At 48.3% G+C, this 16,773-nt stretch overlaps 1 protein-coding gene across 5 annotated transcripts in view; it reads left to right on the top strand.

The window, feature by feature from the left end:
• The window catches only part of LOC132399944 (protein CBFA2T2-like), a 199,016-nt gene that overhangs the window by 88,190 nt on the left and 94,053 nt on the right, over positions 1–16,773 (top strand). For 3 of the 5 annotated variants that reach the window (XM_059980909.1, XM_059980908.1, XM_059980911.1), the window contains exon 2: positions 13,152–13,298. In XM_059980909.1, the coding sequence (XP_059836892.1) occupies positions 13,152–13,298 (147 nt within the window). The remainder of the gene's footprint in view (positions 1–13,151; positions 13,299–16,773) is intronic. The other 2 variants (XM_059980910.1, XM_059980912.1) reach the window with 1 other exon arrangement.

Below are 16,773 nucleotides of genomic sequence, written 5' to 3'. Positions count from 1 at the left end.
AGCATACAAGTTTCATCTCATTCTTCTGAAGTCAAATAATCCATTCTCTTCTCATATGACTGTTCTGCCATTCCAAATAAGGAGATCAAGAGAGCACACAAGATGTGCATCCTTACTAAAGTCCCCTATCATGGTAGCAAGAGTCCCTAGCTCCTGTAGATGAAACCTCTTGTTATAAAGGCCAGCAAACTACTTGCCTTATTGACTGCTGGCTGCTCTCAGTGACTGCTCAACACCCCATTCCCTTTGTACATCGACATTTCCCTATCTACCACCTATTAGATAATACTCTGAATTTCTATTTAGCCAGTCTTTTGCACTGTGTAAGTAATGAGACTGTTCATAATTTGCAACCAGTTTATGGGTGAGTGACTTAACTGGCAATATTTCATCACGAAGAGCATCTGGAGGGCTCATTGAAGCAGAATAATTTTCACCCTCCATCACTATGAATTCAATCTTGGCCTGCAATAACCTCTCCGATCTGTGTGCAACTATTATTTCCATTTCTTTTTTAATTTTGCTGGAGTTTATTTACTTAATCATCCGCAAAAGCTTATCTCTGAGTGTCTGGAGTAAGGAATTATTTCCCACCATTCCAAAGCCGTCACAACCCAATAGCTTAATTCCATTATCACTCCCTTCTTTCCTTGCTTTTGGATTAAAGAAGCCACTTTCGATCCTTTGGCTCTTCAAAACCCTTGTCACCCTTGCTGGGAAAATTTGCAGCAAACGATTTATTTTTCATCAATCTGACCCTTAGTGAGAAAGTGCCATTCTCGGAACAACCAAGGGCCAGAAGTTTATTTCGGGCCAATTTTCTGGTCTGGAATAGGCTCCACTGTTACACCCAAGGCCCCGGGCTCCAGCTGATAAAGGCCTCAGGCCCAGTGAATATTTAGGATACTCAAGATCAGTTTCAGAGGCCAGGTTCCAGTGTGTGAAAAATGACAGAGACATACAATGCAGAAACAGGCTATTCAGCCCAACCTGCCCATGCTGACCAAGATATCCTATCTAAGCCAGTTCCAATTGACTGCATTTAACCTGCATTCTGCATAACCCCATTGAGATACAGTGTCCAGCAGTACTATTCACCTGTGTTATACAGTGACAGACCTGTACCACTGTGTAATACAGTGATAGACCCATCCCCACCAGTACTGTACCTGTGTTATCTAGTGACAGACCTGTCCCCACCGGTACTGTACCCTGGTGTTGTACAGTGACAGACCCGTCTCCACCAGTACTGTACCCTGGTGTTATACAGAGACAGACCCATCCCCACCGGTACTGTACCCCAGTGTTATATAGAGACAGACCCATCCCCTCCAGTACTGTACCCCAGTGTTATACGGTGACGGACCCATCCCCACCGGTACCGTACCCCAGTGTTATACGGTGACGGACCCGTCCCTGCCGGTACCGTACCCCGGTGTTATACAGTGACAGACCCATCCCCACCGGTACTGTACCCCAGTGTCATACAGAGGCAGACCCGTTTCCCACCGGTACTGTACCCCGGTGTTATACGATGACAGACCCGTCCCCACCAGTACCGTACCCCGGTGTTATACAGTGACAGACCCACCCCCGCCAGTACTGTACCCCGGTGTTATACGGTGACAGACGTGTCCCCACCGGTACCGTACCCCGGTGTTATACAGAGACAGACCCGTCCCCGCCGGTACCGTACCCCAGTGTTATATAGAGACAGACCCATCCCCACCGGTACTGTACCCCAGTGTTATACGGTGATGGACCTGTCCCCACCGGTACCGTACCCCAGTGTTATACAGTGACAGACCCGTCTCCACCGGTACCGTACCCCAGTGTTATACAGTGACCCCGTCCCCGCCGGTACCGTACCCCGGTGTTATACGGTGATGGACCTGTCCCCACCGGTACCGTACCCCAGTGTTATACAGTGACAGACCCGTCTCCACCGGTACCGTACCCCAGTGTTATACAGTGACCCCGTCCCCGCCGGTACCGTACCCCGGTGTTATACAGTGACAGACCCGTCTCCACCGGTACCGTACCGCAGTGTTATACAGTGACCCCGTCCCCGCCGGTACCGTACCCCGGTGTTATACTGTGACGGACCCGTCTCCACCGGTACCGTACCCCAGTGTTATACAGTGACAGACCCGTCTCAACCGGTACCGTACCCCAGTGTTATACAGTGACAGACCCGTCTCCACCGGTACCGTACCCCAGTGTTATACAGTGACAGACCCACCCCCGCCAGTACTGTACCCCAGTGTTATACAGTGACAGACCCGTCTCCACCGGTACCGTACCCCAGTGTTATACAGTGACAGACCCACCCCCGCCAGTACTGTACCCCGGTGTTATACGGTGACAGACGTGTCCCCACCGGTACCGTACCCCGGTGTTATACAGAGACAGACCCGTCCCCGCCGGTACCGTACCCCAGTGTTATATAGAGACAGACCCATCCCCACTGGTACTGTACCCCAGTGTTATACGGTGATGGACCTGTCCCCACCGGTACCGTACCCCAGTGTTATACAGTGACAGACCCGTCTCCACCGGTACCGTACCCCAGTGTTATACAGTGACCCCGTCCCCGCCGGTACCGTACCCCGGTGTTATACGGTGATGGACCTGTCCCCACCGGTACCGTACCCCAGTGTTATACAGTGACAGACCCGTCTCCACCGGTACCGTACCCTGGTGTTATACAGTGACAGACCCGTCTCCACCGGTACCGTACCCCAGTGTTATACAGTGACCCCGTCCCCGCCGGTACCGTACCCCGGTGTTATACAGTGACAGACCCGTCTCCACCGGTACCGTACCGCAGTGTTATACAGTGACCCCGTCCCCGCCGGTACCGTACCCCGGTGTTATACTGTGACGGACCCGTCCCCGCCGGTACCGTACCCTGATGTTATACAGTGACAGACTCATCCCCACCGGTACTGTACCCCAGTGTCATACAGAGACAGACCCGTCCCCACCAGTACTGTACCCCGGTGTTATACAGTGACAGACCCGTCCCCACCAGTACTGTACCCCAGTGTCATACAGAGACAGACCCATCCCCACCGGTACTGTACCCCAGTGTCATACAGAGACAGACCCGTCCCCACCGGTACCGTACCCCGGTGTTATACAGTGACAGACCCATCCCCACCGGTACTGTACCCCAGTGTTATACAGTGACAGACCCATCCCCATCGGTACCGTACCCCGGTGTTATACAGTGACAGGCCCGTCTCCACCAGTACTGTACCCCGGTGTTATACAATGACAGTACTCTTTTCCAAAGAAGAAACTGCCTGCAACACTGACACACACATATATATGGATGTTTATTTAGACACATTAACATCGAAATATACTTACTGTACATGCCAAGGGATGCACACACATTCCCTTGTCTGCCTGTAAGTATTTAAACACACACACAAATAACTCACCCTCTCTCTCCCACACTCCACTCTCACAGCACAGATACTCACTAACCACTCGGTCTCACATCTCACTCACCCCATGCAGATTGAAGGTTCACTCATGGCTAACCAGAAAACTCAGGCAGGTGGGAACATTCCAGGAAGTCTGTTTACATTTTTCAAGCGTCTTTTTTTTTAAATATTGATTTTATCTCTGATGGTTGCAGCCCTGGTGCTTCCTGCTGGTCTGTTGCTGAGACAGGGTGAGGCGCGGAACGCCGATGCGGACTGAACAGGTGACTGACACGCTCTGCTTGCTGGCGGTGACATTCTGAGAAGCCAGCAGTTGGAATGTGGCGGTTACAGCTGGTGCTGGTGATTACCGTGCCTGCTGCTTCTCTCCACGGTGCAGGAGGTGAAGCTCCCTCTGGGTCTTCAGATTCAATTGTATGGAAGGGATTATAGACAGCCAGTCAGCCGAGATTAGGTTCTGGGCAGAGAATTCTCAGGACAGTGTGACTGGAACTCGTTTGCGCCTGAGAGAGTGTGAGTTTGTGCTTGACTATGTGTATGCATGTATATGTTAGAGAGAGTGTGTGGGCATGAACCTGATAGCATGTCTGAGCAAATAAAACCATTAGACATAGGAGCAGAATAAGGCCATTCAGCCCATCGAGTCTGCTCCACCATTCCATCATGGCTGATTTATTTTCCCCCTCATCCCCATTCTCTGCCTTTTCCCTGTAGCTTTTAATGCCCTGACTAATCAAGGACCTATCAACCTCCACAGTAAATGTACCCAATGACTCGGCCTCCACAGCCATGGGTGACACTGAATTCTGCCAATTCACCACCCTCTGGCTAAAGGAACTCCTCGTCACCTCTGTAGACTTGAGTGTGTAAGTGCATGATAGTGAGTGTGGGAGAGCTGAGCGTGCATGCATTTGAATGTGTTCACGAGTACTGGGGTATCGTTGCAGTTCTGGTCACCTACCTACACCTACCTACAAGTGTGCAGAGAAAATTTACAAGGATGTTGCGGGTACTGAAGCACCTGAGTTATAGGGAAAGGTTGAATAGATTAGGACTTTATCCCCTATAGTTTAGGAGAATGAGGGGCGATTTAACAGAGGTATACAACATTATGAGGGGTATAAAGCAGGCTTTTTCCATGGAGGTTGGGTGAAACCAGAACTTGAGGTCCTAGGTTAAAGGTAAAAGGTGAAATATTTAAGGGGAACGTGAGGGGGAGCTTATTCACTCAGGGGGTGATGAGAGTGTGGAATGAGCTGCTGGCAGAACTGGTGGATGCTTGTTCAATGTCAACTTTCAACAGAAATTCGGACAGCTACATGGGTGGGAGATGAACAGGGGATAATGGTCCAGGTGCAGGTTGATGGGACTAGGTAGAATGACCGTTCAGCACAGAACAGATGGGCCGAAGGGCCTGTTTCTGAGCTGTAGTGCTCTATGACTATTGGAAGGAAAGGTTAAGGAACAATTTCTAACATCTCCCGCCTGGAGACAGTGTGGAGGAGGTTTACAAGGATGTGGTCAGAAGTGGAGTTTTTGAGTGTGTATCTGTGAGGTTGCCTGGATGGCTTCATGCATATGTTTTGAGGGTGCAATTCCCTCCGATCAGTCCGCACAAGAGTGCAGCACAGACAAGATGGGCCGAAGGGCATGGGCCTCTACTGCATCATTTTATGCCCCTATGCAGCCCAGGAGCTGCAAGTGTCACTGGTTACCAGGGAAGGCCCGGTGAGGTGTGGGATTTCTGACCCGCTCACCTGAGAGGCAACTTGCAAGGTCCTGTTGTCCTTCTCCTCCAAGAGGTGATGTCCCTCCATCACAGGCGCTCCCAGCAGACGGTGGAGTTATGGGTTGGGTGCTCAGGGATGACCTTATGGGAGGCTGGAAGTTGTTAACACATGCAAAATGTTGGAGGGGCTCTGCTGAAGGATAGTCTGCACCCTGATGCCGTGAACATCAAATTCTCCTTCCAGTTAAATAAATACCCTCCCCCTTCCCTCTTCTTCTATTCCCCATTCTGGCCTCTTCTCACCTGCTTATCACCGCCTCCCTGGGTCCCCTTCTCCTTCCCTTTCTCCTATGATGCACTCTCTTCTGTAAGATTCTTCCTCTCCAGCTTTTCACCCATCCTACCCACCTGGCTTCACCTACCGCCTTCTAGCTATCCTCCTTCCCCTCCCCCTACCTTTTAATTCCGGCATCTTCCCCCTTCCTTTCCTGAAGAGGGGTCTCAGCCTGAAACGTCAAGTGCTTACTCATTTCCATAGATGCTGCATTTGCACAGCTTGTTGTCTTCCACACCCTGGTTGATTTCTCAGTGATCCTGTTATAGTTACTCTTCTATGTATTTGCCCTCAAAGGAATCACAGGTGACGTATATGTCGAGTCCGACTCTTCATGGACCTTATGGTCCATGGAGTTTTCATGGCGAGATACGGAAGTAGATTTCCAGGCCTTTCTTCCACACAGATATTGCTGCTGTCCAGGTTGGAACCTGGCTGGGTTTGAACTCAGGACCATCTGCCTTGAAGTCCAGCACTGATGCCACTACACTGCCAGTACATATATGTACTTTGATAGTAAAACTTACTGTGAACTTTAACATACCGAGTTCCTCCAGCATCTTGTCTGTGTGTGTTGTTCTGGATTTCCAATATCTTGCAGGCTTTCTCACGCTTGTGGAAACTATTAAGTTAGTTTGAATCTTTCTTTATCCTCCTCTCTACCCTGTAAAAATGAAAGAATCTGTAAGTAAGTCAAGGCAAGGCCAACTCTGCTGACATGGAAGCCACTGGCGCGAGGAGCTGGTGGAGCTTCTCAACACATCTCTTCCACTCATACACACTTTTTTACCTGTCAATGTGTATGAACACACACACACACACACACACACACACACACACACACACACACACACACTTTCTCCCTCATTTTGCCTCCTCTAGTAGGCCATTCGGCCCATCATTGCCTTTTGATCATGGCTGATTTCCCCCCCCACCCACTAACCCCACTCTATGCCTCTATCATATCACTGTCATCCTCTTCGCTCTAAAGAGAAAAGTCCAAGCTCATGCAACCTATCCTCAATAAAACACGCCCTTTAATCCCGGCAGCATCACAGTACATCTCCTCCGCACCCTCTCTAAAGCTTTCTTCCTTTCTTCCTTTCATGAGGCGACCAGGATCCAAATACCCCATTCATCCCCAAAATCTATCTTGGTCCCATTCCCTCAAAGAAGGGTCATTATTGTTAGCCTTCTAGGGGCAAAATGGTAGTGTAGTGGTTAGCACAACACTTTACTGTACAGGTGACCAGGGTTCAATTCCCACTACAGTCTGTGAGGAGTTTGTATGTTCTCCCTGTGAAAAGTGGGTTTCTTCTGGGTGCTTCAGATTACTCCTACAGTCCAGAGTTATACTGGTTGGAAGGTTAATTGGTCATTGTAAATTTTCCACAGTGTTAAAATTGAGGGATTGCTGGGCGTTGTGCCACGGAGGGCCGGAAGGGCCTATCTCGTGCTGTAACCCAGGCTGGGATACTGACAGGGTTTGAGAGGTGGACCATGGACAGACTGGATGTTGGGAGTGTTTCAGAGACAGACAGTGTTCGGAATCGATTGTTAGGGATGAGATGACGGAGTACCTGGATGCACACGACAAGATCGGCCAAAGCCAGCATGGTTTCTTGAAAGGAAAATCCTGCCTGACTAACCTACTGTAATTAGTTGAGGAAATTACAAGCAGGGTAGACAAAGGAGATGCAGTAGACGTGGTGTACTTGGATTTTCAGAAAATCTTTGACAAGGCACTGCACTTCAGGCTGCTTAGCAAGATAAGAACCCATGGAATTACAGGGGAGTTACTAACATGGGTGGAGCATTGGCTGATCGCAGAAAACAGAGAATAGGAATAAAGGGATCCTATTCTGGCTGGCTGCTGGTTACCAGTGGAGTTCCACAGGGGTCAGAGTTGCGACCGCTGCTTTTTACAGTGTATGTCAATGATTTGGACTACGGGATTAATGGATTTGTGGCTAAATTTGCTGATGATACAAAGATAGGTGGAGGAGTGGGTAGTGTTGAGGAAACAGAGAGCCTGCAGAGAGAATAAGATAGTTTATGAGAATGGGCAAAGAAGGGGACAAATGAAATACAATGTTTGAAAGTGTGTGGTCATGCACTTTGGTGGAAGAAATAAATGGGCAGACTATTATTTAGATGGGGAGAGAATTCAAAATGCAGAGATGCAAAGGGACTTTGGAGTCCTTGTGCAGGATACCCTAAAGGTTAACCTCAAGGTTGAGTCGGTGGTGAAGAAGGTGAATGCAATGTTGGCATTCATTTCTAGAGGTATAGAATATAAGAGCAGGGATGTGATGTTGAGGCTCTATAAGGCACTCGTGAGACCACACTTGGATATTGTGTGCAGTTTTGGGCTCCGTATTTTAGAAAGGATATACTGACGTTGGAGAGAGTTCAGGGAAGATTCACAAGAATAATTCCAGGAATGAAAGGGGTACCATATGAGGAATGTCTGGCAGCTCTTGGGCTGTATTCCCTGGAGTTCAGGAGAATGAGGGGGGATCTCGCAGAAACATTCCAAATGATAAAAGGCTTGAACAGATTAGATATGGCAAAGTTATTTCCCATGGTGAGGTGGGGGGGGGGGTTCTAGGACAAGTGGGCACGACTTCAGGATTGAAGGATGTCCATTTAGAACAGAGATGGTGGAGAAATTACTTTAGTCAGAGGGTGGTAAATCCGTGGAATTTGTTGCCATGAGCAGCTGTGGAGGCCAAGTCATTGGGTGCATTCAAGGCAGAGATAGATAGGTTCTTAATTAGCCAGGGCATCAAAGGGTATGGGCAGAAGGCAGGGGAGTGGGGATGACTGGAAGAATTGGATCAGCTCATGATTGAATGGCAGAGCAGACTTGATGGGCCAAATGGCCTACTTCTGCTCCAATATCTTAGGGTCTTAGGATGGTGGGCAGGCTGGATATTGACAGGGTTTGAGGGATGGACGATGGGCAGGCTGAATGTTAGTAGGGTTTGAAAGAGGGTAATGGTGGGTGGTTCCTCCTGAACTAATTCTGCGTGGTTTTCCATTTGCAATGGAATGAGCAAATGGGTCTCTCGCAGATTATCGCCATTCATCACAGGGACAGTCCCAGACCACGAGGATCTCGCCACAGTAATTTAAACTGCATTCACTGAATTTTTAATATTCCCATTTTGTGGCTAAGCAAGAAAAAAATGATCATCCTCATTCCTGTTGGCAGCAGCTGGTGCACGTTGAAGATGGATAAGTTCATTATGCTAACATTTTCACAGTCTTCCATTTGAAAAAGTCAGGCCACCCAGCTCTTTAATAAGCAGCCTCTCTCCTTGGGCATCGCCCAACCTGCCTTGTGCAGTTTATTTCAATGAGTGTGGAAACAATATGCAATTATTTACCTCCTTTAACATTGTGGAATGCCGTCAGGAGTGTGACAGCAAGTGTTATCAGCCGAAACCAGGCATTAAGCCACAGGGCTCCACTGAATGCTCGAGGCCTCCTGGAGCACTGGGAGGTGAAGTGCCGGGTTGCGACGTCCACTGAGTTGCTGCTCAAATTTAGTTGTTTTTAAATTGTTTTTTTTTAGGTTCGTAAGGATGGTTTTGGGGACAGAGAAGGCACAGGTTAGGTTTAGGGACAGAGATGTGGGGGAGTTGGAGGTCGGGGCTGGAGCCTAAATCCCCACCCTTGCATTTGAAGACCAGTGACGCGGACGTGGGACCAGCAGAGGTGGTGGGGGCCCCGCCACCCCAGCGAGTAGCCGGCGCGTTCTGGAGTCGGAGTCCCATGTGGGCACAAGAATCGAGCTCCGATAACCCTCCGGGTTTGCAGATCAGTGAGACTGAGTTCGAGGCCGGGTGTTCGGTGATCACCATTTTTTCAGGTTTTGGTGCTGAGGATCGAAGCACGAAGACTGATTTCTCCCACATTTCGAAGACGTTCAAGTTAGGATCAGTGAGTCATGGGCACGCTAGTGTGGCACCAGAAGCACAGCGACACTTGTGGGCTGCCTCAGCCCAACCTTGCACTGAGTTGGATGTTGAAGCAAACAATGCGTTTCACTGTATGTTCTGATCAATTGATGTACAAGTGACAAATAAAACGAATCTTTAATCTTTATCTACTGGGTGACATGTTAACGCATCGCTTTACAGCGCCAGCCACTAGGGTTCAATTCCCACCGCCGTCTGTAGAGAGTTTGTACCTTTGCTATGACCACATGGGTTTCTTCTAGGTTGCCTCGCAGATTTTAAAGGTGTACAGGTTGGTGGGTTAATTGGTGACATAGTTGCAGATGGACCACCCAGGCTTATTGGGTCGGAGGGGCCTGTTACCCTGCCGTTTCTCTAAGTTAAATTAAACTTTTTTTAAAAATCAAAAATTAAATTAAATTAACTCAGTGACAGGATGTTGGTGTTGCTGGGTAGGTCAGTGTTTATTTCACATCCCTATTCACCCACAAGAGGGAAGTCATGAGCTGGCTTTTTGAAGAGCTTTTGTCCTTCTGGAGGCATTGCTAAGGGGCATAGAGGCCCGGGTTTTACACCCAGCGGTGCCGCTCGAGTTGTGTGTGACTTGCAGGAGAACGTGAAGGTGGTGGTGCTCCCCGGACCGGCTCCGATTGTCCGGCGTGGTGGTAGACACTGTGGTTTTGGGCAGTGTGCTGGGAGAAAGCACACTCTGGGAATCTGTGTCAGTGAAGCTGTCAGCATTCCAGATTTTGTAAGACATGCGTATAAGGACATGGTGTCTGGCCTGAGGCGTAAGAAAGATTAGTTTTATAGTGTAATAATTTACAGCAATAATGATCATGAGTCAATTCCCACCACTGTCTCCAAGGAGTTTGTTCGTTCTTTCTGTGAAGCTGAGGTTTCCTCTCACGTTCTAAACCCGTACCGACCGGTTAGAGAGGATTGGTAAGTTGTGAACATGCTGGAAGCTGCCCCCAGCACATATTCAGACTGTCTTGTAAGAAATGCATTTGACTCTATGTTTCGAGGTTTCAACAGCATCACCGTCATCGTTATGTGCTGAGTTGTATGACGTGGGCGATCGCGGCCCCATGGTCACGATTGTGCTTGGCAAAGTTTTCTACAGAAGTGGTTGGCCGTTGCCACCTTCTGGGCAGCGTCCTTACAAGGTGGGTGTCTCCCAGCCATTACCAATACCAGGACTTGAGATATACACCAGCTGCTCATACAACCATCCACCACCTGCTCCTTTGGCTTCACATAACTCTCATTGGAGGGCTAAGCAGATGCTTTACCTCACCCAAGGGTGGCCTGTAGGAGGGAACACCTCCTTTGGTAGAAACCTGCTGCCCAACATATGTTTCAAAGTACATGAGACAGATAAATGTAATCTTTATGTTCTGTACAGTAAAACAAGCAGTAAAATGCATCATCTACAGCATGAGTAATCCAGTCTGAAATGCAATGGAGCAATCCGTGGGTGTCGCCAGATGTTCAATGTCAACATTAGCATGCCCTCAACATACTCACCCTTACTAACCCACATGTCTTTGGACTTTGGCAGGAAACCAGAGCACCCGGAGGAAACATAGTCATGGGGAGAGCAAAAAAATCCTGTACAGTCAGCGAGGGAAATGAACCTTGGTCGTTTGATCACTGGCAGTGTGTACTGTTACGCTAACTGCTGCAGGGCTATACTGTGGTGGGATGCTAAAAGGAATTACAGCACTAAAGCAGGCTACTCGCCTATCTATGAGGGTGTTTGTGCTCTGTACTAGTCACCTCCTGCCCATCTTCATCAAAACCTTTTCCCTTTGTTGACAGATGGATCACCCATGATATGAGGTCTCACCTCGTGCATGACAGAAGCACGTTGCTGTAACTGGTGGGGTTGTAGCTCTGGATAATCCTCTGCATTTCATCACAGGAACACACTGTGTGTTTCTGGGAAGGGTGGGGGAGGAGAAGAGCCTCCTTCACAAGTCCATGTGCCACTTCCCAGCACAGGAAATGTCTACAACAGGGAGAGTAGTCGTGGTGGTCTTTCAAAATTGTCTGGAGCTAATTATTTCTTGATCTGGAGCAGCTTAATTATAAAACACATCTGGCAGGCAGCTGCACAAATCCAGCCCTCTTCCTCCTCTCTGCTCTCTGTTCTGCTTGGCTCATCTCTTCGCACTCAATTTGAGTAACATTTCCTTACCTGGACTATTGTCGAGAACTCCAACTCCCCAATGATATTTCAGCACTGGACCCCTCCTGGAATCCATCTGATCTCTAGGACCTTCATAGATTTATCCAGCACTGTGGAATCTGCCCACTTTTCTGATGTCAAGTCAGCCTCGGCTCTAGGAAGAAGAAGCCCTTTGCTTTATGGAGGAGAGTGGCTGTAAGGGAGAAGGGTGCAGGAGACCTGTTCGTTGTAATTATAGAGAGTCCGGAGTATCGTAAGGGTTCTGAGAAATGTCTGTGAACTAATGTTTGTGTAAATCATGTTGGTTGAGATTGCACAAGTTACATTTGTATATTAGGTGGCCACAGATTTTAGTTAATTTTAACTTCTAGCCATATTAGCTGATTTGCCGGGGTGGTGTAGTGGCAGCCGCACTGGACTTCCAGGCGAGTGGTCCCAGCTTCGAATCTGGCCGGCTCTTTGCACACTTTCCGTCTGTGCTGGGTTGAGCGTCGAGTCAGCAACTCAGCCTCATAAAAAGACAAACAAAAGTGCTGAAGAAAGTTACCACCTGGTGCGCCACAAGGCGCAGAGGGGAATAACGTAACATTTTAGATGATAATTATAGTTTTATACTACAGATTCAAAACTTGTTGGACCCTGAGAGTTTCCAGTCTACAGAACGCTCAACGACAATTTTTCAACCTGAGCTTACAAATACACTCAATGGCTACTTCATTAGATACCCTGCTTACTTATTACTGTTACTGTTGTCTCTTGTCAGCTTGAACCTGTCTAGTCATTCTCCTCTAACCTCTCTCGTTAACAAGATGATTTCACCCACAGAACTGCCACTTACAGGACGATTTTTGTTTGTTGCATCATTCTCTGTAACCTCTGGGGTCTACTTTGCATGAAAACCCCAGGATAAGCAGTTTCTGAGATACTCAAACCACCCCATCTGGCACCAGCAATCATTCCAGGGTCAAAGTCACTTAGATCACATTTCTTCCCCATTCTGATGTTGGGTCTGAACAACTGAACCTCTTGACCACAACTACATGCTTTTTATGCATTGAGTTGCTGCCACATGATTAGCTGATTAGATATTTGCATTAATGAATAGGCGTACCTGATAAAGTGGCCGCTATGTCAAATTATTTGTTGCTTCACGGCAGCAGTACAGTACAATACATGAAAAGAAATTCTGTAAGTTATATTAAGGAATATAAAAAGTTAATGCAAACAGAGAAAAAAAAAGTGTTCATGGGTTCTTGGATCGTTCTGAATCTCATAGCAGAAAGGGAGAAACTGTTCCTAAAATGATGAGTGTGTGCCTTCAGGCTCCTGTACCTCCTCCCTGATGGTAGTTTGAGGCAAAATGGAATTAGATCCAGAAATGAAAGTGGGATGAGCAAATCCGATCTTGGGGAACTCTGCAGTGTTTGGATTTTAAATGTCCTAAGAGAAATCTTTTTCTTCTTGTGTTACTAAGCAGTCAACGGAGAGAAGAAGCGTCCCATGATGCCAGGATCTCCTGTGGATGTGAAGGCCCAGTCCAGGGCCACCCCACCGACCATGCCTCCTCCGCCCTCAGGGAACCAAGGGGCACCACGTGCAACATCCTTCACACCAACATCATGTAAGTTTCCTCGTCCATTGCGTTGATCGTGCTACTGCAGCTCTTTCCTGGGGTTGCTCAATTACAGTGGCATCTGTGTGCATCGACCGTGAGACACAGCAGTAGAACTTGGCTATTCAGCCCATCGACTCTGCTGCACCATTCCATCATGGCTGGTTTATTACTCCTCTCAACCCATTCTCCTGCCTTCTTCCCATAACCGTTGACTCACCAATTAATCAAGAACATATCAAACCCCACTTTAAATGCACCCAGTGACTTGGCTTAATTCCACAGCTGTCTGCGGCAATGAATTCCACAGATTCACCACCCTCTGGCTAAAGAAAACTTCCCTCATCTCTGTTCTAAATGGATATCCTTCTATTCTGATGCTGTGCCCTCTGGTCCTACTCCCCCACCAGAGTAAACATCCTCTCCACATCCATTCTATCTGGGTCTTTCAATATCCTATAGGTTGCAAAGGTTCAAGCAAAAGGCGTCCTTTGTTCACGGACACTGTGGTCCACGGACCTCTCAGTTGATGGTAGGGGTCCATGATATAAAAAAGGTTAGGGCCCCTTGGGATCCTGTGAGAAGGGTGCCTAGAAGTATAGAGTGAATGAGGCTTCATAACTTGCAATCCTCCACTAAGGCCAGTGGGAGGGCAGAGTGGCGCAGCCGGTAGAGCTGCTTCCTCAAGTTCCAGAGAGCCGGGTTCAATCCCAGCCTCGGGTGATATATGGAGTTCACACATTCTCCCCTGTGACTGCTGATGAATTGGCTGCTAAAGTTGAAGGTGAGTGGTAGAATTGGCAGAGTTAATGAGTTTTGTGGAGAATAAAATGGGTAGGATGAGTATAACGTTGGGGTGCTTGATGTTGGTCCAGTCTTGATGGGTTGAAGGGCCTGTTTCTGTGCCGTGTGACTCTGTGGTGCAATACCATGATCATCCTGTAATCTGAAAAAAATCATCCAATCCAGTTCAAAACAAAAACATAAAGAACACAGAGCAGAAGCTGAAGAGATTCTGCAGATGCTGGGAAGTGTGAGCAATACACAGAGTTCTGGAGTTCAGCCAGCATCCATGGAGGGGAATAAATGGTCGACGTTTCGGGCTGAGCGCCTTCATCAGTCCTCAAAGGGAAGGGGACAGAATAAGAAGGTGAGGTGAGGCGAAGGAGTGCAAGTTGGCACGTGATAGGCGAGATAAGGTGGGTGGGTGGGGAGGGAGAGATGAAATGAGAAGCTGGGAGCTGATTTGTGGAAAAGGAAGGAGCAGATAAGTCATCTGATAGAGGATGAGAACAGACTATGGGAGAAAGGGAAGGAGGGCGGGACCCAGGGGGAGGTGACAGTAGCTCAAAGGCGTTGGTGTTTCCGTACCAGGCCGTGATGCAATAGTCAATAAATACACTGTGCACTACGTATCTATAGAAGTCTGTCAGACTTTCCTGTTTCAGACAAGCCACTGCTGTCCGTGCAGTGCAGGTGTTCCATGGGGAATCTCTCTGCTTCATGTCACATCCCACCAGCCACCTGATTGTCCCTCCTCCCTCCAGAATCCCACTCATTTTGAGCTCGTTTCTATGGCCCTGGTAATGCTCCCATGGTTAGGCTTGGTGGCTGTCATTCCTCTGAGCTAGAATGTTGAGGGTTCAAGTCCCAGCCCCAGACTCGAGAGCAGAGGCGTCCAGTGACCCCTCGGTTAATGTATTAGACCATGGCATAAAAAAGGGGTGGGAACCCTTGTTCTACAGCATAGAAGCCACAAGGGCTTTCCTCCATCTTGTCCTGTTTAAGTTTAGAGAAAATAAGAAGTTGGACATTGGAATCATCCTTTAAATTTGAGGAAACTTGGCGACCCTTTATTCAATATTTTCATAGGCTCTGACTTATGGCCCTTCCAGTTACCTTTCTGAAGTTTTGGATTTGATCAGAAAGTTTTTCCTTTTTTCCTGATTTTTACTCTCAAGAAGAGCTGCCCAGGTTTTTTTTCTTTCTATTTTTTTTTGTGTTTTGTGGGTCTTTTTAATGTACATTTCAATTATAAAAGTTTCTTTATCTTTTTTTCTTCTTGTTATGGCTAAGAGGAGAATCAATTATTATATACTGTTAGGTTAATTCTGTGTATGATCGTGATAATGTTTATTTTTCCTTTTACTTGAATTGTTATTGATAAAGATTTTTGAGACGATTCTCTTGTTTATATATATGTGTACTTTTGCTCAGTGGGTTGAGCAGGGTCTGTGGGAGGAAAGGTATTATTTTCAACAAAATACTGCATCTGTCTCCTATAATCTTACAAACCTCTCAGGTCTCCGCTCGACAGCCCCATTCTGTGCAACCTTTCCTTCTAGCACATGCCCTCTAATCCAGGCAACGTCCCAGTGAATCCGTTCTGCACACTCTCCAGAGCTTCCACATCCTTGCTGTAAGTGCAGCCACTAGAATTAAATGACCATTAGGCATAGGAGCAAAATGAGACCATTCAGACTGTCGAGTCTGCTCTGGTTTTCGATCGTGGCTGCCTTATTTTCCCTCTCAACTCTGATTCTACATGTAGTCTATTTTTGCTTTATGTATTTAGAGATGCTGGTCCAACGAGCTGCACCACCCAGTAACTCACCTATTCAGCCCTAGGACTATTTACAGTAACCAACCAAACTGCTAACCGGTACATCTTCGGAATGTGGGAGGGGACAGGAGTACCCAGAAGAAAACCCACGTGGTCATAGGGAGCTCATACAAACTTCTTGTAAATGGCATCAGACTTGAACTCTGATGCCCAAAACTGTAATAGCGCTGGGCTAACCTCCGGAGCCCCCATCAGTAACTGGGCTAACCTCCAGAGCCACCATCAGTAACTGGGCTAACCTCCGGTGCCCCCATCAGTAACTGGGCTAACCTCCGGTGCCCCCATCAGTAACTGGGCTAACCTCCGGTGTCCCCCATCAGTAACTGGGCTAACCTCCGGTGTCCCCATCAGTAACTGGGCTAACCTCTGGTGTCCCCATCAGTAACTGGGCTAACCTCCGGTGTCCCCCATCAGTAACTGGGCTAACCTCCGGTGCCCCCATCAGTAACTGGGCTAACCTCCGGTGCCCCCATCAGTAACTGGGCTAACCTCCGGTGTCCCCCATCAGTAACTGGGCTAACCTCCGGTGTCCCCATCAGTAACTGGGCTAACCTCTGGTGTCCCCATCAGTAACTGGGCTAACCTCCGGTGTCCCCCATCAGTAACTGGGCTAACCTCCGGTGCCCCCATCAGTAACTGGGCTAACCTCCGGTGCCCCCATCAGTAACTGGGCTAACCTTCGGTGTCCCCCATCAGTAACTGGGCTAACCTCCGGTGCCCCCATCAGTAACTGGGCTAACCTCCGGTGCCCCCATCAGTAACTGGGCTAACCTCCGGAGCCCCCATCAGTAACTGGGCTAACCTCCGGTGCCCCCCATCAGTAACTGGGCTAACCTCTGGTGCCCCCCATCAGTAACTGGG

The sequence above is a fragment of the Hypanus sabinus genome, chromosome 9, assembly GCF_030144855.1.
Source record: "Hypanus sabinus isolate sHypSab1 chromosome 9, sHypSab1.hap1, whole genome shotgun sequence".
Lineage (NCBI taxonomy): Eukaryota > Metazoa > Chordata > Chondrichthyes > Myliobatiformes > Dasyatidae > Hypanus > Hypanus sabinus.
This window is presented reverse-complemented; position numbering and strand designations above follow the sequence as displayed.